Raw genomic sequence first — 27,256 nt, forward strand, 5'->3', positions numbered from 1 at the left:
GTGGAGGAGATATAACCTATATATGACATTACATATACACTGTATAGTATACTAGCTGTACTATATATAGATACCAGGTGTAGGAGATATAACCTATATATATGACATTACATATACACTGTATAGTATACTAGCTGCACTATATATAGATACCAGGTGTAGGAGATATAACCTGTATATGACATTAGATAACGCTGTATAGTATACTAGCTGCACTATATATAGATACCAGGTGTAGGTTATAGATAACGCTGTATAGTATACTAGCTGCACTATATATAGATACCAGGTGGAGGAGATATAACCTATATATGACATTACATATACACTGTATAGTATACTAGCTGTACTATATATAGATACCAGGTGTAGGAGATATAACCTGTATATGACATTAGATAACGCTGTATAGTATACTAGCTGTACTATATATAGATACCAGGTGTAGGAGATATAACCTATATATGACATTACATATACATTGTATAGTATACTAGCTGCACTATATATAGATACCAGGTGTAGGAGATATAACCTATATATGACATTACATATACACTGTATAGTATACTAGCCTTACTATATATAGATACCAGGTGTAGGAGATATAACCTGTATATGACATTAGATAACGCTGTCTAGTATACTAGCTGCACTATATATAGATACCAGGTGTAGGAGATATAACCTGTATATGACATTAGATAACGCTGTATAGTATACTAGCTGCACTATATATAGATACCAGGTGTAGGAGATATAACCTGTATATGACATTAGATAACGCTGTATAGTATACTAGCTGCACTATATATAGATACCAGGTGTAGGTTATAGATAACGCTGTATAGTATACTAGCTGCACTATATATAGATACCAGGTGGAGGAGATATAACCTATATATGACATTACATATACACTGTATAGTATACTAGCTGTACTATATATAGATACCAGGTGTAGGAGATATAACCTATATATATGACATTACATATACACTGTATAGTATACTAGCTGCACTATATATAGATACCAGGTTTAGGAGATATAACCTGTATATGACATTAGATAACGCTGTATAGTATACTAGCCTTACTATATATAGATACCAGGTGTAGGAGATATAACCTGTATATGACATTAGATAACGCTGTCTAGTATACTAGCTGCACTATATATAGATACCAGGTGTAGGAGATATAACCTGTATATGACATTACATTATATATATACGCTCTATAGTATACTAGCTGCACTATATATAGATACCAGGTGTAGGAGATATAACCTGTATATGACATTAGAGAACGCTGTATAGTATACTAGCTGCACTATATATAGATACCAGGTGTAGGAGATATAACCTGTATGAGACATTAGATAACGCTGTATAGTATACTAGCTGCACTATATATAGATACCAGGTGTAGGTTATAGATAACGCTGTATAGTATACTAGCTGCACTATATATAGATACCAGGTGGAGGAGATATAACCTATATATGACATTACATATACACTGTATAGTATACTAGCTGTACTATATATAGATACCAGGTGTAGGAGATATAACCTATATATATGACATTACATATACACTGTATAGTATACTAGCTGCACTATATATAGATACCAGGTGTAGGAGATATAACCTGTATATGACATTAGATAACGCTGTATAGTATACTAGCCTTACTATATATAGATACCAGGTGTAGGAGATATAACCTGTATATGACATTAGATAACGCTGTCTAGTATACTAGCTGCAATATATATATATAGATACCAGGTGTAGGAGATATAACCTGTATATGACATTACATTATATATATACGCTCTATAGTATACTAGCTGCACTATATATAGATACCAGGTGTAGGAGATATAACCTGTATATGACATTAGAGAACGCTGTATAGTATACTAGCTGCACTATATATAGATACCAGGTGTAGGAGATATAACCTGTATGAGACATTAGATAACGCTGTATAGTATACTAGCTGCACTATATATAGATACCAGGTGTAGGTTATAGATAATGCTGTATAGTATACTAGCTGCACTATATATAGATACCAGGTGTAGGTTATAGATAACGCTGTATAGTATACTAGCTGTACTATATATAGATACCAGGTGTAGGAGATATAACCTATATATGACATTAGATAACGCTGTATAATATACTAGCTGCACTATATATATATATAACCAGGTGTAGGAGATATAACCTGTATATGACATTAGATAACGCTGTATAGTATACTGGCTGTACTATATATAGATACCAGGTGTAGGAGATATAACCTGTATATGACATTAGATAACGCTGTATAGTACACAAGCTGTAGCTGCACTATATATAGATACCAGGTGTAGGAGATATAACCTGTATATGACATTACATTATATATATACGCTCTATAGTATACTAGCTGCACTATATATAGATACCAGGTGTAGGAGATATAACCTGTATATGACATTAGAGAACGCTGTATAGTATACTAGCTGCACTATATATAGATACCAGGTGTAGGAGATATAACCTGTATGAGACATTAGATAACGCTGTATAGTATACTAGCTGCACTATATATAGATACCAGGTGTAGGAGATATAACCTGTATGAGACATTAGATAACGCTGTATAGTATACTAGCTGCACTATATATAGATACCAGGTGTAGGTTATAGATAATGCTGTATAGTATACTAGCTGCACTATATATAGATACCAGGTGTAGGTTATAGATAATGCTATATAGTATACTAGCTGCACTATATATAGATACCAGGTGTAGGTTATAGATAACGCTGTATAGTATACTAGCTGCACTATATATAGATACCAGGTGTAGGTTATAGATAATGCTGTATAGTATACTAGCTGCACTATATATAGATACCAGGTGTAGGTTATAGATAACGCTGTATAGTATACTAGCTGCACTATATATAGATACCAGGTGTAGGAGATATAACCTATATATGACATTACATATACACTGTATAGTATACTAGCTGTACTATATATAGATACCAGGTGTAGGAGATATAACCTATATATGACATTACATTAGATAACGCTGTATAGTATACTAGCTGCACTATATAAAGATACCAGGTGTAGGAGATATAACCTATATATGACATTACATATACATTGTATAGTATACTAGCTGTACTATATATAGATACCAGGTGTAGGAGATATAACCTATATATGACATTACATATACACTGTATAGTATACTAGCTGTACTATATATAGATACCAGGTGTAGGAGATATAACCTATATATGACATTAGATAACGCTGTATAGTATACTAGCTGCACTATATATATATATAACCAGGTGTAGGAGATATAACCTGTATATGACATTAGATAACGCTGTATAGTATACTAGCTGTACTATATATAGATACCAGGTGTAGGAGATATAACCTGTATATGACATTAGATAACGCTGTATAGTACACCAGCTGTAGCTGCACTATATATAGATACCAGGTGTAGGAGATATAACCTGTATATGACATTACATTATATATATACGCTCTATAGTATACTAGCTGCACTATATATAGATACCAGGTGTAGGAGATATAACCTGTATATGACATTAGAGAACGCTGTATAGTATACTAGCTGCACTATATATAGATACCAGGTGTAGGAGATATAACCTGTATGATACATTAGATAACGCTGTATAGTATACTAGCTGCACTATATATAGATACCAGGTGTAGGTTATAGATAACGCTGTATAGTATACTAGCTGCACTATATATAGATACCAGGTGTAGGTTATAGATAACGCTGTATAGTATACTAGCTGCACTATATATAGATACCAGGTGTAGGAGATATAACCTATATATGACATTACATTAGATAACGCTGTATAGTATACTAGCTGCACTATATAAAGATACCAGGTGTAGGAGATATAACCTATATATGACATTACATATACACTGTATAGTATACTAGCTGCACTATATATATATATAACCAGGTGTAGGAGATATAACCTGTATATGACATTAGATAACGCTGTATAGTATACTAGCTGTACTATATATAGATACCAGGTGTAGGAGATATAACCTGTATATGACATTAGATAACGCTGTATAGTACACCAGCTGTAGCTGCACTATATATAGATACCAGGTGTAGGAGATATAACCTGTATATGACATTACATTATATATATACGCTCTATAGTATACTAGCTGCACTATATATAGATACCAGGTGTAGGAGATATAACCTGTATATGACATTAGAGAACGCTGTATAGTATACTAGCTGCACTATATATAGATACCAGGTGTAGGAGATATAACCTATATATGACATTACATATACACTGTATAGTATACTAGCTGTACTATATATAGATACCAGGTGTAGGAGATATAACCTATATATGACATTAGATAACGCTGTATAGTATACTAGCTGTACTATATATAGATACCAGGTGTAGGAGATATAACCTGTATATGACATTAGATAACGCTGTATAGTACACCAGCTGTAGCTGCACTATATATAGATACCAGGTGTAGGAGATATAACCTGTATATGACATTACATTATATATATACGCTCTATAGTATACTAGCTGCACTATATATAGATACCAGGTGTAGGAGATATAACCTGTATATGACATTAGAGAACGCTGTATAGTATACTAGCTGCACTATATATAGATACCAGGTGTAGGAGATATAACCTGTATGAGACATTAGATAACGCTGTATAGTATACTAGCTGCACTATATATAGATACCAGGTGTAGGTTATAGATAACGCTGTATAGTATACTAGCTGCACTATATATAGATACCAGGTGTAGGTTATAGATAACGCTGTATAGTATACTAGCTGTACTATATATAGATACCAGGTGTAGGAGATATAACCTATATATGACATTACATATACATTGTATAGTATACTAGCTGCACTATATATAGATACCAGGTGTAGGAGATATAACCTATATATGACATTACATATACATTGTATAGTATACTAGCTGCACTATATATAGATACCAGGTGTAGGAGATATAACCTGTATATGACATTAGATAACGCTGTATAGTATACTAGCTGCACTATATATAGATACCAGGTGTAGGTTATAGATAACGCTGTATAGTATACTAGCTGCACTATATATAGATACCAGGTGTAGGTTATAGATAACGCTGTATAGTATACTAGCTGCACTATATATAGATACCAGGTGTAGGAGATATAACCTATATATGACATTACATATACACTGTATAGTATACTAGCTGTACTATATATAGATACCAGGTGTAGGAGATATAACCTGTATATGACATTAGATAACGCTGTATAGTATACTAGCTGCACTATATATAGATACCAGGTGTAGGTTATAGATAACGCTGTATAGTATACTAGCTGCACTATATATAGATACCAGGTGTAGGTTATAGATAACGCTGTATAGTATACTAGCTGCACTATATATAGATACCAGGTGTAGGTTATAGATAACGCTGTATAGTATACTAGCTGTACTATATATAGATACCAGGTGTAGGAGATATAACCTATATATGACATTACATATACATTGTATAGTATACTAGCTGCACTATATATAGATACCAGGTGTAGGAGATATAACCTATATATGACATTACATATACATTGTATAGTATACTAGCTGCACTATATATAGATACCAGGTGTAGGAGATATAACCTATATATGACATTACATATACACTGTATAGTATACTAGCTGCACTATATATAGATACCAGGTGTAGGAGATATAACCTGTATATGACATTAGATAACGCTGTATAGTATACTAGCTGCACTATATATAGATACCAGGTGTAGGTTATAGATAACGCTGTATAGTATACTAGCTGCACTATATATAGATACCAGGTGTAGGTTATAGATAACACTGTATAGTATACTAGCTGTACTATATATAGATACCAGGTGTAGGAGATATAACCTATATATGACATTACATATACACTGTATAGTATACTAGCTGTACTATATATAGATACCAGGTGTAGGAGATATAACCTGTATATGACATTAGATAACGCTCTATAGTATACTAGCTGCACTATATATAGATACCAGGTGTAGGAGATATAACCTGTATATGACATTAGAGAACGCTGTATAGTATACTAGCTGCACTATATATAGATACCAGGTGTAGGAGATATAACCTGTATGAGACATTAGATAACGCTGTATAGTATACTAGCTGCACTATATATAGATACCAGGTGTAGGTTATAGATAACGCTGTATAGTATACTAGCTGCACTATATATAGATACCAGGTGTAGGAGATATAACCTATATATGACATTACATTAGATAACGCTGTATAGTATACTAGCTGCACTATATAAAGATACCAGGTGTAGGAGATATAACCTATATATGACATTACATATACATTGTATAGTATACTAGCTGTACTATATATAGATACCAGGTGTAGGAGATATAACCTATATATGACATTACATATACACTGTATAGTATACTAGCTGTACTATATATAGATACCAGGTGTAGGAGATATAACCTATATATGACATTAGATAACGCTGTATAGTATACTAGCTGCACTATATATATATATATATATATATATATATATATAACCAGGTGTAGGAGATATAACCTGTATATGACATTAGATAACGCTGTATAGTATACTAGCTGTACTATATATAGATACCAGGTGTAGGAGATATAACCTATATATGACATTACATATACATTGTATAGTATACTAGCTGCACTATATATAGATACCAGGTGTAGGAGATATAACCTGTATATGACATTAGATAACGCTGTATAGTATACTAGCTGCACTATATATAGATACCAGGTGTAGGTTATAGATAACGCTGTATAGTATACTAGCTGCACTATATATAGATACCAGGTGTAGGTTATAGATAACGCTGTATAGTATACTAGCTGCACTATATATAGATACCAGGTGTAGGAGATATAACCTATATATGACATTACATATACACTGTATAGTATACTAGCTGTACTATATATAGATACCAGGTGTAGGAGATATAACCTGTATATGACATTAGATAACGCTGTATAGTATACTAGCTGCACTATATATAGATACCAGGTGTAGGTTATAGATAACGCTGTATAGTATACTAGCTGCACTATATATAGATACCAGGTGTAGGTTATAGATAACGCTGTATAGTATACTAGCTGCACTATATATAGATACCAGGTGTAGGTTATAGATAACGCTGTATAGTATACTAGCTGTACTATATATAGATACCAGGTGTAGGAGATATAACCTATATATGACATTACATATACATTGTATAGTATACTAGCTGCACTATATATAGATACCAGGTGTAGGAGATATAACCTATATATGACATTACATATACATTGTATAGTATACTAGCTGCACTATATATAGATACCAGGTGTAGGAGATATAACCTATATATGACATTACATATACACTGTATAGTATACTAGCTGCACTATATATAGATACCAGGTGTAGGAGATATAACCTGTATATGACATTAGATAACGCTGTATAGTATACTAGCTGCACTATATATAGATACCAGGTGTAGGTTATAGATAACGCTGTATAGTATACTAGCTGCACTATATATAGATACCAGGTGTAGGTTATAGATAACACTGTATAGTATACTAGCTGTACTATATATAGATACCAGGTGTAGGAGATATAACCTATATATGACATTACATATACACTGTATAGTATACTAGCTGTACTATATATAGATACCAGGTGTAGGAGATATAACCTGTATATGACATTAGATAACGCTCTATAGTATACTAGCTGCACTATATATAGATACCAGGTGTAGGAGATATAACCTGTATATGACATTAGAGAACGCTGTATAGTATACTAGCTGCACTATATATAGATACCAGGTGTAGGAGATATAACCTGTATGAGACATTAGATAACGCTGTATAGTATACTAGCTGCACTATATATAGATACCAGGTGTAGGTTATAGATAACGCTGTATAGTATACTAGCTGCACTATATATAGATACCAGGTGTAGGAGATATAACCTATATATGACATTACATTAGATAACGCTGTATAGTATACTAGCTGCACTATATAAAGATACCAGGTGTAGGAGATATAACCTATATATGACATTACATATACATTGTATAGTATACTAGCTGTACTATATATAGATACCAGGTGTAGGAGATATAACCTATATATGACATTACATATACACTGTATAGTATACTAGCTGTACTATATATAGATACCAGGTGTAGGAGATATAACCTATATATGACATTAGATAACGCTGTATAGTATACTAGCTGCACTATATATATATATATATATATATATATATATATATATAACCAGGTGTAGGAGATATAACCTGTATATGACATTAGATAACGCTGTATAGTATACTAGCTGTACTATATATAGATACCAGGTGTAGGAGATATAACCTATATATGACATTACATATACATTGTATAGTATACTAGCTGCACTATATATAGATACCAGGTGTAGGAGATATAACCTATATATGACATTACATATACATTGTATAGTATACTAGCTGCACTATATATAGATACCAGGTGTAGGAGATATAACCTATATATGACATTACATATACACTGTATAGTATACTAGCTGCACTATATATAGATACCAGGTGTAGGTTATAGATAACGCTGTATAGTATACTAGCTGCACTATATATAGATACCAGGTGTAGGTTATAGATAACGCTGTATAGTATACTAGCTGTACTATATATAGATACCAGGTGTAGGAGATATAACCTATATATGACATTACATATACACTGTATAGTATACTAGCTGTACTATATATAGATACCAGGTGTAGGAGATATAACCTGTATATGACATTAGATAACGCTCTATAGTATACTAGCTGCACTATATATAGATACCAGGTGTAGGAGATATAACCTGTATATGACATTAGAGAACGCTGTATAGTATACTAGCTGCACTATATATAGATACCAGGTGTAGGAGATATAACCTGTATGAGACATTAGATAACGCTGTATAGTATACTAGCTGCACTATATATAGATACCAGGTGTAGGTTATAGATAACGCTGTATAGTATACTAGCTGCACTATATATAGATACCAGGTGTAGGAGATATAACCTATATATGACATTACATATACATTGTATAGTATACTAGCTGCACTATATATAGATACCAGGTGTAGGAGATATAACCTATATATGACATTACATATACATTGTATAGTATACTAGCTGCACTATATATAGATACCAGGTGTAGGAGATATAACCTATATATGACATTACATATACACTGTATAGTATACTAGCTGCACTATATATAGATACCAGGTGTAGGAGATATAACCTGTATATGACATTAGATAACGCTGTATAGTATACTAGCTGCACTATATATAGATACCAGGTGTAGGTTATAGATAACGCTGTATAGTATACTAGCTGCACTATATATAGATACCAGGTGTAGGTTATAGATAACGCTGTATAGTATACTAGCTGTACTATATATAGATACCAGGTGTAGGAGATATAACCTATATATGACATTACATATACACTGTATAGTATACTAGCTGTACTATATATAGATACCAGGTGTAGGAGATATAACCTGTATATGACATTAGATAACGCTGTATAGTATACTAGCTGCACTATATATAGATACCAGGTGTAGGTTATAGATAACGCTGTATAGTATACTAGCTGCACTATATATAGATACCAGGTGTAGGTTATAGATAACGCTGTATAGTATACTAGCTGCACTATATATAGATACCAGGTGTAGGTTATAGATAACGCTGTATAGTATACTAGCTGTACTATATATAGATACCAGGTGTAGGAGATATAACCTATATATGACATTACATATACACTGTATAGTATACTAGCTGTAATATATATAGATACCAGGTGTAGGAGATATAACCTATATATGACATTAGATAACGCTGTATAGTATACTAGCTGCACTATATATAGATACCAGGTGTAGGAGATATAACCTGTATATGACATTAGAGAACGCTGTATAGTATACTAGCTGCACTATATATAGATACCAGGTGTAGGAGATATAACCTGTATGAGACATTAGATAACGCTGTATAGTATACTAGCTGCACTATATATAGATACCAGGTGTAGGTTATAGATAACGCTGTATAGTATACTAGCTGCACTATATATAGATACCAGGTGTAGGAGATATAACCTATATATGACATTACATTAGATAACGCTGTATAGTATACTAGCTGCACTATATAAAGATACCAGGTGTAGGAGATATAACCTATATATGACATTACATATACATTGTATAGTATACTAGCTGTACTATATATAGATACCAGGTGTAGGAGATATAACCTATATATGACATTACATATACACTGTATAGTATACTAGCTGTACTATATATAGATACCAGGTGTAGGAGATATAACCTATATATGACATTAGATAACGCTGTATAGTATACTAGCTGCACTATATATATATATATATATATATATATATAACCAGGTGTAGGAGATATAACCTGTATATGACATTAGATAACGCTGTATAGTATACTAGCTGTACTATATATAGATACCAGGTGTAGGAGATATAACCTGTATATGACATTAGATAACGCTGTATAGTACACCAGCTGTAGCTGCACTATATATAGATACCAGGTGTAGGAGATATAACCTGTATATGACATTACATTATATATATACGCTCTATAGTATACTAGCTGCACTATATATAGATACCAGGTGTAGGAGATATAACCTGTATATGACATTAGAGAACGCTGTATAGTATACTAGCTGCACTATATATAGATACCAGGTGTAGGAGATATAACCTGTATGAGACATTAGATAACGCTGTATAGTATACTAGCTGCACTATATATAGATACCAGGTGTAGGTTATAGATAACGCTGTATAGTATACTAGCTGCACTATATATAGATACCAGGTGTAGGTTATAGATAACACTGTATAGTATACTAGCTGCACTATATATAGATACCAGGTGTAGGAGATATAACCTATATATGACATTACATATACACTGTATAGTATACTAGCTGTACTATATATAGATACCAGGTGTAGGAGATATAACCTATATATGACATTACATTAGATAACGCTGTATAGTATACTAGCTGCACTATATATAGATACCAGGTGTAGGTTATAGATAACGCTGTATAGTATACTAGCTGCACTATATATAGATACCAGGTGTAGGTTATAGATAACGCTGTATAGTATACTAGCTGCACTATATATAGATACCAGGTGTAGGAGATATAACCTGTATATGACATTAGATAACGCTGTATAGTATACTAGCTGTACTATATATAGATACCAGGTGTAGGAGATATAACCTGTATATGACATTACATTATATATATACGCTCTATAGTATACTAGCTGCACTATATATAGATACCAGGTGTAGGAGATATAACCTGTATATGACATTAGAGAACGCTGTATAGTATACTAGCTGCACTATATATAGATACCAGGTGTAGGAGATATAACCTGTATGAGACATTAGATAACGCTGTATAGTATACTAGCTGCACTATATATAGATACCAGGTGTAGGTTATAGATAACGCTGTATAGTATACTAGCTGCACTATATATAGATACCAGGTGTAGGTTATAGATAACACTGTATAGTATACTAGCTGCACTATATATAGATACCAGGTGTAGGAGATATAACCTATATATGAAATTACATATACACTGTATAGTATACTAGCTGTACTATATATAGATACCAGGTGTAGGAGATATAACCTATATATGACATTACATTAGATAACGCTGTATAGTATACTAGCTGCACTATATATAGATACCAGGTGTAGGTTATAGATAACGCTGTATAGTATACTAGCTGCACTATATATAGATACCAGGTGTAGGAGATATAACCTGTATATGACATTAGATAACGCTGTATAGTATACTAGCTGTACTATATATAGATACCAGGTGTAGGAGATATAACCTATATATGACATTACATATACACTGTATAGTATACTAGCTGTACTATATATAGATACCAGGTGTAGGAGATATAACCTATATATGACATTAGATAACGCTGTATAGTATACTAGCTGCACTATATATAGATACCAGGTGTAGGAGATATAACCTGTATGAGACATTAGATAACGCTGTATAGTATACTAGCTGCACTATATATAGATACCAGGTGTAGGTTATAGATAACGCTGTATAGTATACTAGCTGCACTATATATAGATACCAGGTGTAGGTTATAGATAACACTGTATAGTATACTAGCTGTACTATATATAGATACCAGGTGTAGGAGATATAACCTATATATGACATTACATTAGATAACGCTGTATAGTATACTAGCTGCACTATATATAGATACCAGGTGTAGGTTATAGATAACGCTGTATAGTATACTAGCTGCACTATATATAGATACCAGGTGTAGGTTATAGATAACGCTGTATAGTATACTAGCTGCACTATATATAGATACCAGGTGTAGGTTATAGATAACGCTGTATAGTATACTAGCTGCACTATATATAGATACCAGGTGTAGGTTATAGATAACGCTGTATAGTATACTAGCTGCACTATATATAGATACCAGGTGTAGGTTATAGATAACGCTGTATAGTATACTAGCTGTACTATATATAGATACCAGGTGTAGGAGATATAACCTATATATGACATTACATATACATTGTATAGTATACTAGCTGCACTATATATAGATACCAGGTGTAGGAGATATAACCTGTATATGACATTAGATAACGCTGTATAGTATACTAGCTGCACTATATATAGATACCAGGTGTAGGTTATAGATAACGCTGTATAGTATACTAGCTGTACTATATATAGATACCAGGTGTAGGAGATATAACCTATATATGACATTACATATACACTGTATAGTATACTAGCTGCACTATATATAGATACCAGGTGTAGGAGATATAACCTGTATATGACATTACATATACACTGTATAGTATACTAGCTGCACTATATATAGATACCAGGTGTAGGAGATATAACCTATATATGAAATTACATATACACTGTATAGTATACTAGCTGTACTATATATAGATACCAGGTGTAGGAGATATAACCTATATATGACATTACATTAGATAACGCTGTATAGTATACTAGCTGCACTATATATAGATACCAGGTGTAGGTTATAGATAACGCTGTATAGTATACTAGCTGCACTATATATAGATACCAGGTGTAGGAGATATAACCTGTATGACATTAGATAACGCTGTATAGTATACTAGCTGTACTATATATAGATACCAGGTGTAGGAGATATAACCTATATATGACATTACATATACACTGTATAGTATACTAGCTGTACTATATATAGATACCAGGTGTAGGAGATATAACCTATATATGACATTACATATACATTGTATAGTATACTAGCTGCACTATATATAGATACCAGGTGTAGGAGATATAACCTGTATATGACATTAGATAACGCTGTATAGTATACTAGCTGCACTATATATAGATACCAGGTGTAGGTTATAGATAACGCTGTATAGTATACTAGCTGTACTATATATAGATACCAGGTGTAGGAGATATAACCTATATATGACATTACATATACACTGTATAGTATACTAGCTGCACTATATATAGATACCAGGTGTAGGAGATATAACCTGTATATGACATTACATATACACTGTATAGTATACTAGCTGCACTATATATAGATACCAGGTGTAGGAGATATAACCTATATATGAAATTACATATACACTGTATAGTATACTAGCTGTACTATATATAGATACCAGGTGTAGGAGATATAACCTATATATGACATTACATTAGATAACGCTGTATAGTATACTAGCTGCACTATATATAGATACCAGGTGTAGGTTATAGATAACGCTGTATAGTATACTAGCTGCACTATATATAGATACCAGGTGTAGGAGATATAACCTGTATGAGACATTAGATAACGCTGTATAGTATACTAGCTGCACTATATATAGATACCAGGTGTAGGTTATAGATAACGCTGTATAGTATACTAGCTGCACTATATATAGATACCAGGTGTAGGTTATAGATAACACTGTATAGTATACTAGCTGTACTATATATAGATACCAGGTGTAGGAGATATAACCTATATATGACATTACATTAGATAACGCTGTATAGTATACTAGCTGCACTATATATAGATACCAGGTGTAGGTTATAGATAACGCTGTATAGTATACTAGCTGCACTATATATAGATACCAGGTGTAGGTTATAGATAACGCTGTATAGTATACTAGCTGCACTATATATAGATACCAGGTGTAGGAGATATAACCTATATATGACATTACATATACACTGTATAGTATACTAGCTGCACTATATATAGATACCAGGTGTAGGAGATATAACCTGTATATGACATTACATATACACTGTATAGTATACTAGCTGCACTATATATAGATACCAGGTGTAGGAGATATAACCTATATATGAAATTACATATACACTGTATAGTATACTAGCTGTACTATATATAGATACCAGGTGTAGGAGATATAACCTATATATGACATTACATTAGATAACGCTGTATAGTATACTAGCTGCACTATATATAGATACCAGGTGTAGGTTATAGATAACGCTGTATAGTATACTAGCTGCACTATATATAGATACCAGGTGTAGGAGATATAACCTGTATGAGACATTAGATAACGCTGTATAGTATACTAGCTGCACTATATATAGATACCAGGTGTAGGTTATAGATAACGCTGTATAGTATACTAGCTGCACTATATATAGATACCAGGTGTAGGTTATAGATAACACTGTATAGTATACTAGCTGTACTATATATAGATACCAGGTGTAGGAGATATAACCTATATATGACATTACATTAGATAACGCTGTATAGTATACTAGCTGCACTATATATAGATACCAGGTGTAGGTTATAGATAACGCTGTATAGTATACTAGCTGCACTATATATAGATACCAGGTGTAGGTTATAGATAACGCTGTATAGTATACTAGCTGCACTATATATAGATACCAGGTGTAGGAGATATAACCTATATATGACATTACATATACATTGTATAGTATACTAGCTGCACTATATATAGATACCAGGTGTGTGATATATATCTCTGTATACCAGGGACGGTGAAGCCATACCGGCCGCTCTCACCTCTCCGGTCTCACAGCCGCCGGCTCCCGGTTAGGGGACGGTCACCCCCCCGCACACACAGCGGCAGCGCCGTGACCGAGTAGGCGGAGACACGTGACGTCACAGCCCAGCATCAAACACCCTGGTAACGGCGAGGAGGAGTCTCACCTTCCCAGCCACGCCCATATCCCCGTCCCTGGCTCCGCCCCCTGCAGTATACTGGAACTACAATACCCGACATGCTCCAGGGATTTGGATTGACGTCACATGGTAACCTAGCAACCCGCCATGTGCCTCTCTTTCTCTCTCTGTCAGTGCAGGACGCCATGCTTGGCACTGGCAGGTGGAGGCCACATACATAGACATAGTAAATGTGAGGTCTGAGAGGGTCTCACCTAGTGCATGCATGGGCCTGCGTGTGGCTCTCTAGCTGTTGTGAAACTACATTTCCCAGCATGCCCTGCACAGTTTATGCATTCTCTAATAGCAGAACTGTTGTATGGCATGCTGGGACTTGTAGTTTCACAACAGCTGGACAGCCATAGGTTGGGTTGGGCCAGGCCTGCCCTAAGGGTTGCTGCTATTTCTTATGTGGCTAAAGGACCTCTGTGACGTATCCACCACGTGACCGCTGCAGGAGGCTGGACCGCTCCTGCGTTACCATCCACTAGGGCATAGAATGGGAATAAATATTTGTGGCGAGCGCAGCGAGCCACTGTGCCCGAAGCGCGGCGAGCGTAGCGAGCCCGCGAGGGGACATTTTCGGTCCCCCGTTAGCATCCCCGCCCCTCCCCCTTTTAGGCCGGGTCACGTGGGTGTGACGTCACAGGTCCATCAGCGCTCTATAGTCTAGACCTAACCCGGCCCTAAGGGATGATCTGCGGACAGTATCAATGTCAACTGTACTCCCCAAATGGGCGTGGTTTCGTAGAAAGAATGACTGGCCTCTATGGGCGGAATTCAATTGTTTCCGGCACCCATCGCGCCCGACGGAGCCATTCAATTGTTGCTCCTGTCGGGCGCGATCAGCTGCCAGCGCTCCATTTCAGCTCGCAGTCCCAGATAGGTGCGAGCTGAAATCAGCGAAAAGTAACCCGTTTGGGCACCCAAACGGCACTTTTCGCGATCGCTCGGGTCTGGTTTAGCCGATTTACACAGCTAAACCCTACCACTTTGGGCGCGATCAGCACGAAAAGCTGCAACAATTGAATAGCGGCCCGCGATCTCCCGTCACTTTAGACGGGAGTTCCGGGCCGCGAAAACAATTTAATTCCGCCCTATATGTCCCGATTTTCACAGCTCTCTGCAGTCCCTGATTTTACAGTACACCCCAAATCTTCCTGTCTAGCTTTACTTTCACATGGGTGTTCTGCTGGCTGTGATGTAGATGTGTGACACAATCATCTCAACCTGTATAAGTGCTTAGGCCGCCACACATGCTGCGCCGCACTCCCCACGCCTCTTACCCCATATACAGCAGGTATGGGGCAGAGTAGGGTGCGTTGCATCCCTGCTGGCGTAACACCACTTGGCCGCAGGTAGGAGTCGTTTGGTCTGATTTGCTTCAGTGCACAAATTTGTACTGGTCTGACCAATGTGCTCTTACGTTCCCAAATTCACAAGAAATTATCACAATTCATATTATTTTGGCACTATATAAGTAGAGGACAATAATCATATCTGAGTGGGTTTGAAGGATTTGATAACATAAGTGTTCATGAACTTAGAAATGCGTTTTCTGCGGAAGTCACAGTGGAGGATGCAAAGTGCATCTCTTATTATTAGTATGGGGACTTCCCCTGATCTCCGGGACTTCTGTGGTGGGGGGGTAATGTAAGGGGATGTAGTTAGTATGCCAGTGGACGAGATGCCGGATGTCGGAAATCCCGACCCGGGACTAAAGATAGGCATCGAAATCCTGGCGTCTATCTAAATCCCGACGTCGGAATCTTGACAGTCGCCATCCCAGTCAAAGGTACACCTGGGCACCTTAGTTTTTATCCCCGGGGGGCAGGGGAGTAAGTTTAGGCACCACAGTGGGGTTAGGCTTTTGGGGGAGGAGGTTAGGATTAGGCACCATTGGGGCGGGGGTTAGGCACTAAGGGGGGACAGTAAGGTTTAGGCACCAAGGGCGGAGGGTTAGGTTTAGGCACTAATGGGAAGGGTTAGGATACGGGGTGGGGAGGGTTAGGGTGCAAAAAGCAGTGGCGTAACTAGGGTATTTGGACCCCAGGGCAAATGTAAAAATGGAGCCCCCCCTCTCTATGTGCACGCGCCAAAGGCCACTTAAAAATGGGGCGTGTCAACATGACACACCCCTTTATCGTCACTCTGAACATTCCTTTCCATATGCACCTTAACCCCAGTAGTATCCCTTATACAGTACCCCAGTATGCAATGTCCCCAGTAGTGGTCCCTCTTATGCAGGTCCATAGTAGTGCCCCTTATACAGTACCCCCAGTAATGGTCCCCCTTTTGCAGCCCCCAATTAGTTCCCCTTATACAGTACCCCCAGTAGGCAATGCCCCCAGTAGTGGTCCCTCTTATGCAGCCCCTCATTAGTTCCCCTTATTCAGTACCCCAGTAGTGGTCTCCCTTATGCAGTGCCCCCCCCATGAAGTGCCCCCAGTAGTGGTCCCCCTTATGCAGTGCTCCTTTATATAGTGTCCCCAGAAGTACCCCCCCCCTTATGCAGTGCCCCCAGTAGTGGTCCCCCTTATGCAGGCCCCCAGCAGTGATCCCCCCTATCCAGTGCCCCCTGTAGTTTTCCTCCCTATTTAGTGCCCCCAGTAGTAGTCCCCTAGTAGTAAGCCCCTTATATAGTGCCCCCAGTAGTAGTTCCCCCCCTCCCGATGTAGTGCCCCCAATAGTAATCCCCCCCTAGTTGTAGTCCCCAGTAGTGCCCCACCCCCAGTAGTGGTCTCCCCAGTAGTGGTCCCCCCCCGTAATGGCGCCCCCAGTACTGCTCCCCCTGTAATGGTGCCCACCCCTGATGTGCAGACACACAACACAAGTAGAAAAAAAAAATACACTTACCTGAATCCACGCTCCGGTTCCAGCCACCGCTCCCGGTGCCGCACATCAGTCCTCCAGGGCTGGCGCTCTCTGCATTATGGGAGAGACGTCATGACATCATGACGTCTCTCCCATTACCCACTGCAGGAGCCGGAAGGGAGCCGGCTCTTGCAGTGGGAGCTCAGCAGTCAATGAGAGTCTGTCTGACTCTCATTGGCTGCTGGTTAACACACACATCGCTGCCGCACTGGCGGCAATGTGTGTATTACTGCACAGCCTGAGCCCGCCTCCCACCCTCCTCCTGGTGCTTTTGGGTAAGCGCTCAGGGGGAGGGAAGGTCTCGGCTGTACAGCAAAGGACCGGCGCTGGGCGCAGGGAAGCCTAGCACCGGTCCTTTGTAAATGTGTAGCGCTGACCGCACACACTGCGGTCGGCGCTACACTGCCTAACTAGGGCGGGTCGGGACCAGAGATGGATGATCAGATTGTGGGCGGGGCTTCAGACTAGGGATGTCCAGGAATGATGATGTTCGTCAATGTAAGATGACGTTTTGCCTCTTTCTGAGTTCCGTTTTTTTGGAGGGAAAAATCCGAACTCAACGTGCAAACTCGAACCTATCCGAGCCTGCACATCCCTACTTCAGACCGGAGGGGCGGGGCTTCTGACGGCCCCGCGGTCCGCGCCGTTTCAGCTGTTCGGTTGGGGCTAGGCCTAGGGAGAGTGAAAGGAAGGACAATACTTCAGGGGATGAATGAGCTGGGCTGTTGTGATGGTATTTACAGGAAATAAATATATTTCCTGTCAACACTGCACTGCAATGGATCCTATCCCTATGGGCCTATTTTCATGGGTGGCCTGGAGCTGAAGCTCCATCCGCCCCATTGTTAATCCGGCCCTGCTGGGCGGTAAATGACAGAGGTGCTATGCGCCCCTGTCATTATTGGCGCTGCTATCTATAACAGCGCTGAGCGGCAGGGCCATGTACGAACGCTCGCGAGTGGGTCTGAATCAGGCCCTGTGTTAATATCAATTTCTGGAAGGTTATTTTAAAAGTTATATTAGTCATATTTTAAAACCATAATCTAATCCACAGAAAACAAAGTAAAAACATAAATACATCCACCAAATAGGTCCACAATAAAAATGTGCAGAGATAAAAGCTTAAAAAATCTAGAAAAAAACATTTTATCTCGAACTCTCCATTCAGGCCACTGTCTTTCATTTATACAGGAGTAGATCCATCTCATCTCTGTTTGGGATAACTGTATATCAGTATGCTTGCATGGCCGGGAGTGTAACATTTGTTGTACAGTATGCCCCGGGATGCTGTAATAAAAGCATTATAATTATAATATAATATAATTATAATAAAAGCATTCTTTCGAGTTGTGTTTCTGTGCAGAAACTGTGGCCCTTATTCAGCGTTTACTGCTGAACGCGGATTCCCGATGCCTTACGTGCAGCTTAGAAATTGCCTTCCTTGCTGAATCAGGCCCTGTATGCGTTTCTAGGCCTTTTCTAATGTTATACACATGTTCGACTAAGCGAATGTTGAGGTTTCTGCTGGTCTTGCCTACATAGATAAAGCCACACTGGCACTCTAAAGCATACAGGACCTCATTCAGAGCCGGTCGCACAGAGCGTGCGGTCGGTCTGAATGAGGGGAGGACCTCTTGAATTTTCAAGACGTCCTCCTTTGCGGTGGTAAGGCTGTGGGTTAACACCCACAGCCTTACGACCGCCTAAGGTGATGGTCGCGATGGTCAAGACCATCGCGACCATCGGGGCTTACGACGAGACCCTAGGGTAGGGTCTCCCTTGTCGTAAGCCCCGGAGAGCTTTTGGCTCTGTCTGAGCCAGAAGCTCTCCACTGACATCACTAGTGATGTCAGTGGGGCCGCCCCCAAACGGTAGACGTTCCCATGGGAACGCCCCCGTTTGGGCTGCCACCCCCCCGGTCCGCCTTCCAAACGGGGCGAGCTGTCAATCAACATCGACAGCTCGCCCCCTTTGGATCGAGACCCGCTACGACTGGCGCTGTCGGTCGTAGCGGGTCTCACGCATGCGCACGACGGCACCGGCGCCGTCGTGCGCATGCTCTGTGTGGGGACCATCGACCCGGTCCGAGCGCATCGGCGCTAACGACCAGGTCTGAATGACCCCCACAGTAAATATTTTTTTTTGAATTACAGGTCATAAAATCTTTAATCTGATCTATATCATTTCAATTCACTTTAAATTCAAATAATTTGCCGCTGCCTGTTACAGATCTACACATTAGACATGAGGCCTGTTTCAGCAAGGAACGCAAGTGTGCGCATCCACGCACTCGGCCGCTGCGAATATATGCTAATCAGTGTATACGCAGCATAAGATGCAGGCACCCACAATGCCGCCCACTTCTCTTTACTCAAAGCCTGAGTAGTCCGCAAGACAGTGGAAACATCAGTAACATCGAGAACCATCGGAACCATGCGCACAATAGAGGTTGACCTGATCTCGTGCAGGATTTTGGCCACTTCCTGCGTGCATCGAGTCGTCTGGCTGCCTATGCCGCCGCAATGCCTTAATTATGCACGCCCCTATAACGGCGTCCCAACGCACAGGCACGCCTGCGTTCGCCCGACCATCCCTGTCACCACCCACAAACGGCACTTCCTGTCAATCAATAACGGAAGGGTCTGCGTACACACTGCGTGTAGTCTGCGTACCCTTACCCGATCGCACTGGCTAGTTTGTGCACACGCAGTGCAATGCATACGCATGTGCAGTGCGAAAACCTCGGCCGAATGCATGCGTTTTCTCACTTGCGTTTCATGCTGAATCAGGCCCTTAGTCCACATCTGTGGAACCCCTCCGAGCGTACACTCGTCCTTTCTTCTTCCTCCACTAGGGGGCACAGGGATCACTCTGGGTATAGCCTGGAGAGGGAGAATCTAGGCACCAAACAGTTACTAATTTTCCTCCCAGCAGCCACCTGGCTCCCTCTCTACTATACCCCGCCCCCAGCCACAGGCCAGCCAATTTTAAGTTTGGTGCTGAGCAAGGAGTAAGGGCACCATTTTGTGGGGCTGCTTTTTAGTGGCCCCCTGTTGATTTTCTTTTCTTTTTTATTCTACACAAAGAGCGTACAGTGCAGGGCATCCTATAGGACGGCGTCACTGCCACTCCAGCTATCTCAGCGCCGGTGGCGGTAGCACCGGCAACTGGGTCGGTGACTTCCGTCGCGGGTCTCCAGGAAGGTCAGCTCACTACCGCTCCCAGAGCCTGCAGTGCATCTGAACGCCGACGGGGCAGATAAGAGCTCGCGGCCGGAGACCACTGGTGGTGCTGGTACTGGGTGTCCCCATTCCATACACTAGACCACCAGGGCGCTGGCTAACAGGACTCTGCTGGCAGCGGTGTGGGCCATGTCCCTGGGGTCCACACCAGAGGGGGAAGTCGGGCTTTGCCTGTTCGCCCATCCCCCGCACCTGGGCGCGCGCGCTCATAGGAGACAGCCTGTGTGATTGCGATACCACTCTCACAAAGCTCTCCCCTCCTATAGAGAAATGCTGGGCATCCATTTTACAAAATGCACGCTTCAGCACATCCCCGTAGAGTAGTTGGGCTCCTGTCTCCATGTATACCTCACTATAGATATTCTGGTATACATTCAACTCCTTCCTGCTCTATTAGGACTGGTTTGTTGAGCACTATAATTGCCAACTGGGTCAGTGCCTTGAATGTTGGGTGTGCAGCTTTTCTGAGGTACTTTATATTTATGTCCTAATAATTTCTGGATGTATATGTATCAGTATATAGCTATATATATGCATATATATGTATATGTTTATATCTAAGTACCCCTTCAGTAAAGCTAGGATGTGTGCTCACTTCGGCAGCACATATACTAAATTTGGAGCGATACACAGATGACACGCAAACTCCTGAAGCATTCCATAAACCACTGTACTTGTCACACATCGCTCCAGAGACACCAGAATCAGACCCCGTCACTTACCTTTGCGGGCGCTGACCCGCGGTGTCCTCCGGCTCCCGCGCTATGCACTGCTTCCTCTCTCAGGGCGGGTCCCGCTGTTGTCCTCTGATGGGTCCCGTTGCTGTTCTACCTCCACGCCGCCTCCTGCTGACTGCTTGGTCCCCACTGCTCACATCCAGGAAGCGCTGTCCTCCAGTCCATGGGCGCGGCCATCTTGGATTCGCCGATGTGACTCCGCTACCACCAATGGGGAGCCTTCTCCTTCTCTCTCAGCCTACCAGCTCACAGCGTCCACTATAAAAGGATCCCCACTGCTGACACAAGTTGCCAGTGCAACAAGTCCATTAGTCCAACTAAGTGAGCCTCCCCACTGCGCTCTGTAGGTGTTGTCGCCGCTCCAAGTAGCTTCCACGCTACCAGCTTCTCTACACGGCTATCCAGCTGCTCCAAGTAGTTCCCACGCTACCAGCTTCTCTACACGGCTATCCAGCTGCTCCAAGTAGTTCCCACGCTACCAGCTTCTCCACACGGCTATCCAGCCGCTCCAAGTAGTTCCACGCTACCAGCTTCTCTACACGGCTATCCAGCCACACCAAGTAGTTCCCACGCTACCAGCTTCTCTACACGGCTATCCTGCCGCTCCAAGTAGCTTCCACACTACCAGCTTCTCTACACGGCTATCCAGCTGCTCCAAGTAGTTCCCACGCTACCAGCTTCTCCACACGGCTATCCAGCCGCTCCAAGTAGTTCCACGCTAGCAGCTTCTCTACACGGCTATCCAGCCACACCAAGTAGTTCCCACGCTACCAGCTTCTCTACACGGCTATCCAGCCGCTCCAAGTAGCTCCCACGCTACCAGCTTCTCTACACGGCTATCCAGCCACTCCAAGTAGTTCCCACGTTACCAGCTCCTCTACACGACTATCCAGCCGCTCCAAGTAGCTCCCACGCTACCAGCTTCTCTACACGGCTAACCAGCCGCTCCAAGTAGCGTCCAGGCTACCACTTTCTCCCCATGGCTATCCAGCCGCTCCAAGCAACTACCACGCTATCATCGTCCCGATACGGCTCCTTAGCCGAACCAAGCTCCTTCCGCATTACCCAAATCCTATAGTAACAGTGATGGGACTGTTAATGTCTCAGTCATAGAGAAATTACTTAACGCCCCTGTTTGACCTTAATTTTTGTCTCCGTAACCCCACTTATTTAGCTTTATCATTCATGGCACAGCCTTGTAATATACACATCACTGTTTTTATCAGGGTGTCTACCTCTACCATTGTGGGGGAATACTTTAACTGCTTTTAAATGGCTTCCAGGGTTGAAGCACCCAGAGAGGTGGGTGCTCCTGTGTTACGTAGCTGTTGAACCTTTGTCTAGAGCTGCGTGCTAATGTACTTTCTCTATGGACTCTACAGCATGTTCTGAAACCGCGATGGCAGAGGAATCCCTATCACAGGCCTCGGTGCCCAATGTTTCAAGGCTACGCTGCATGAGGGTTCCTTCAACCATGGATACCAGACAAGGAAGCCATCTCAGACTTCCATTTACAGGTAATGTGGATGTTTACTTACCAGTTTACAGCTCCCGGGCCAGTTAAGAGTATTCCATGGTCCGTCGGGCTAATGCGCGGGTCTACTTCCTACAAGAAGGATCACACCTACAGTAGAGTCAGGTAGATGCAGCACTCCTTCAATTATTCAGTACCCGAGTGGCTGATGCTAGCCAGCAGAGGCATGGCTCAGCACAGGCCTGACAGCGCTGGGTTCTGTCTGATTGTGATTTCTCGGTACAGGCTGGAGTCTCCAGGTCCTTAGAGGTAGACACCCTGATAAGGACGGAGGCTTCTGAATTATTTCTGTACCTTTAAACATAACAGCCCTCTGGTCTAGAGCCCAGGTACTTAAAACCGACATTTGTTTTTATCAGTTTAATATCTGATACTCCCCCTATCTGGGGGCCATATATTTAGTGGTTTATAACATGGAGATGGAAGAAGAGCTTGCTCTGTCCACTCGACACATTAACCTGGTATTGCAGTAGTAACTCCTAGCGGAGGCTTCTGGATATCTAAGCACATTGCTTTAGTGTATCTGCTACCAGCAATGGATCAGTCACCGTGGCTTGTTAGATCTGCTATCCTAGACAGCTGTATAGTTTTCCCAGAATTATCTAGTCCAGGGCGTGTTCCTTGCTTTGCTAGGGCCGCTACGTCTAGGGGCCATTGGACAGATGCCCGATAGGCTCTCAGTTCAGAGACAATGTATTGTCCCTTGTGTGGCAGTCGGGCTACTAGCTAGTTAATTAGGAGGTCATTGACATAGTCATATTAAGCTCTTAAGTGTGGACAGTCCTCTGGCCACGTTCCTGGTGCGCTGCCATGGACTCTTAACTACTTAGAGGCTCTGCTGTATTTAGAGATGGTCCTTGTGGTTTGGGGTTGGACAGTCTCTAGGTAGTGCCCATATACATTGTCTGCCTTCTGCACCAGGTGTCTTCCTTCTAGATTAAGGAGTTCCTCCTCTATGGACCCTGACGTAGATGACCTTAGTCCATCATTTAGCTGGCAGGTCTGTTGCCACAGGTTGTGGTGGATTTCCACTTGAGGAACCCTAGCGTGGTGTCAGGACAAGTGGTCTATGGCGCAGTCTCCTCTGGAGATGTGGGTTCAGATCCCACTTCTGTCACATGGGTAGTGTACCCATTTTGGGACCATTGCAGCCCAGGTTCGAGTCGCATATGGAACTCATATAGGCCTTAATGAGTTTCCCAAGCTCTCCCAGGGGCAGCACTCTGGGAGACTGTTGGCTCCCCACTAACCTTCACAGCTATTGTTCAGGTCCTTGCCTCTGAAGGTGCAAGTTATTTTACCAGTCTTTTACTGGTCAGATACCAGACTACATGTTCTAGCCCATCCTCATTCTCTGGGCTCTAGCAGGGACTCCAGAATTCTCAGCTCTATCATATAGGAGGCCTATTTACATATTGCCATCTGAATCAGTCAGTCAATCAATGGCCATTCCACCCTGAACACACCCGATCTCATCTGATCTCGTAAGCTAAGCAGGGTCAGGTTTGGTTAGTACTTGAATTGGAAACAGCCTGGGAATACCAGGTGCTGTAGCTTCCTCGAGTATGCTGTGCAGTACACTCACTTCCAGTTCCGTTATCTCCGTTACGGTAGGTCCTGAGTCCCTCCTGCTTTTCATGATGATCAGTCCAGTCATGGCAGGTCCTCTTGACCTGCTTATCAGGGCTCAGTCACTGGATATCCATCTATCTCAAGGTAGATCTTTGGTGGTCCCTTGGATGAATAATTATTTGGAAGCCTTTTACCTTGGTGGAGAGCTTTGCTGCATTCCAATGGACAGCAGGTATTCCTCCCTGCCGTTAGGCTACCTGTCTTCCAGTTACCCAGAACAGGGGTTCTTTTCAGCACCAATGCACACCTTCGTGGGTGGAGGGCAGTAACCGGTCATTAGTCCTTTAGCATCGGTGGACAGCTCAGGGGAGTCTGTTACTGATTTTCAGCCTGCTGTTCTGGTTGGTTTTCAGAGCTCTCTGGTTCTACCCAGGTGCGTTTCTAGAGAGGAGGGGGCCCGTCTGCAGTCTCCGACATGGGCCCCCTCCTCTCCGTTGTTCTTACCAGGTGGTTCATTTGACTCTTCGGTAGGCTCCATTAGGAGTCCTTGATTCCTTGATTGTGGTTGGTTTACGAGACAGTGGTCTTACTTCTTGCCATTACTTAGCATGGTGGGAGTCGGTTTGAGCACCTTTTGTTGTCTCCCCCCACTCTGATCTTATACTTAGATCAGACCGTTCTGTGGTCCCGCTTGGGTTCCTCCCTAGAGTTGTGTCTCGGTTCCTCTCCTCCCTGGGGTTGTTGGTTCCAGACTCCTCACCGGAGGACGTATCTAGGAATGTAGGCTTCCGGTCATTTTTCCGTGAACAGACAAGGAGCTCAGATTCTCTGTGGTCCTGTTCAATTTTCAGAAACGGGGCTGGCTGGTTTCTGAACAGATTATCCTGGTGAATGCACTTGGCTACCCGCCACGCTCTGTGGCAGATCTCTTGCCCCTACTGTGGTAACTGCTCATTCCACCCGGTCAGTGAGACCTTCTTGAGCGGCTTATAACATGGCGTTTCAACTTGTACGGCTGCCACGTGGTTATCTGCCCACACTCTTTTATTCGTTACTATGCAGTTATCACCTTCGCATCTTCAGACGCTGCCTTCTGGCACAAAGGGGATTCCCAGTGCAGCCTAACAGCATCCCCTCCCATCGGGGGACAGCTTTAGGACGTCTCTAAGGTGGCTTCTGAGTGTGTGCCGCTTTTCCTTCACCCTCTTCTTCTCCTCGCTCCTACCATTGGCTTGCTAACTTAAACTGGCTGGCCTGTGGCTGGGGGCAGGGTATAGTGGAGAGGGAGCAAGGTGGCTGCTGGGAAGAAAATTAGTAACTGTTTGGTGCCCAGATTCTCCAACGTGTACCCAAACAAGGTAAGTCCGTGGCACCCGTCCTGTTAGCCGTGGGGAGGGGGGTTTAGGTTTAGGGCAGTTATTGGGGTTAGCGTTAGGTGGGGGGGGTTAGGGTTAGGCACCCCCGAGAGAGGCTAGGGTTAGGCACCCCCGGGAGGGTTAGGTTTAGGGAGCGGTAAGGGGGAGGGGTTAGGATTAGGCACCCCCCGGGGGGAGGTTAGGGTTAGGAACTAGGGGAGAGGTTAGGGTTAGGTACCACTAATGGAGGGTTTGGGGGG

At 41.2% G+C, this 27,256-nt stretch overlaps 1 protein-coding gene and 2 pseudogenes across 5 annotated transcripts in view; 2 read left to right on the forward strand and 1 right to left on the reverse strand.

Annotated features, from left to right (window-relative positions):
* DNAJC27 (DnaJ heat shock protein family (Hsp40) member C27) overlaps positions 1-15,641 on the reverse strand; it is a 49,894-nt gene extending 34,253 nt beyond the window's left edge. For 2 of the 5 annotated variants that reach the window (XM_088447578.1, XM_088447577.1), the window contains exon 1: positions 15,524-15,641. Coding sequence is in view for 1 of the 5 variants with exons in the window: in XM_088447576.1 (XP_088303702.1) it covers positions 15,491-15,508 (18 nt within the window). In the remaining 4 variants the exon portion in view is untranslated. Of the gene's footprint in view, positions 1-15,462 lie in introns of all 5 variants that reach the window. The other 3 variants (XM_088447576.1, XM_088447579.1, XM_088447580.1) reach the window with 3 other exon arrangements.
* Positions 15,642-24,350: 8,709 nt separating this feature from the next.
* LOC148505939 (U2 spliceosomal RNA) lies at positions 24,351-24,562 on the forward strand (annotated as a pseudogene).
* Positions 24,563-25,507: 945 nt separating this feature from the next.
* LOC148505940 (5S ribosomal RNA) lies at positions 25,508-25,626 on the forward strand (annotated as a pseudogene).
* The last annotated feature ends 1,630 nt before the right edge of the window (positions 25,627-27,256 follow it).

This window comes from Taudactylus pleione, unplaced genomic scaffold, assembly GCF_031769625.1.
Source record: "Taudactylus pleione unplaced genomic scaffold, aTauple2 ptg000434l, whole genome shotgun sequence".
Taxonomy (NCBI): domain Eukaryota; kingdom Metazoa; phylum Chordata; class Amphibia; order Anura; family Myobatrachidae; genus Taudactylus; species Taudactylus pleione.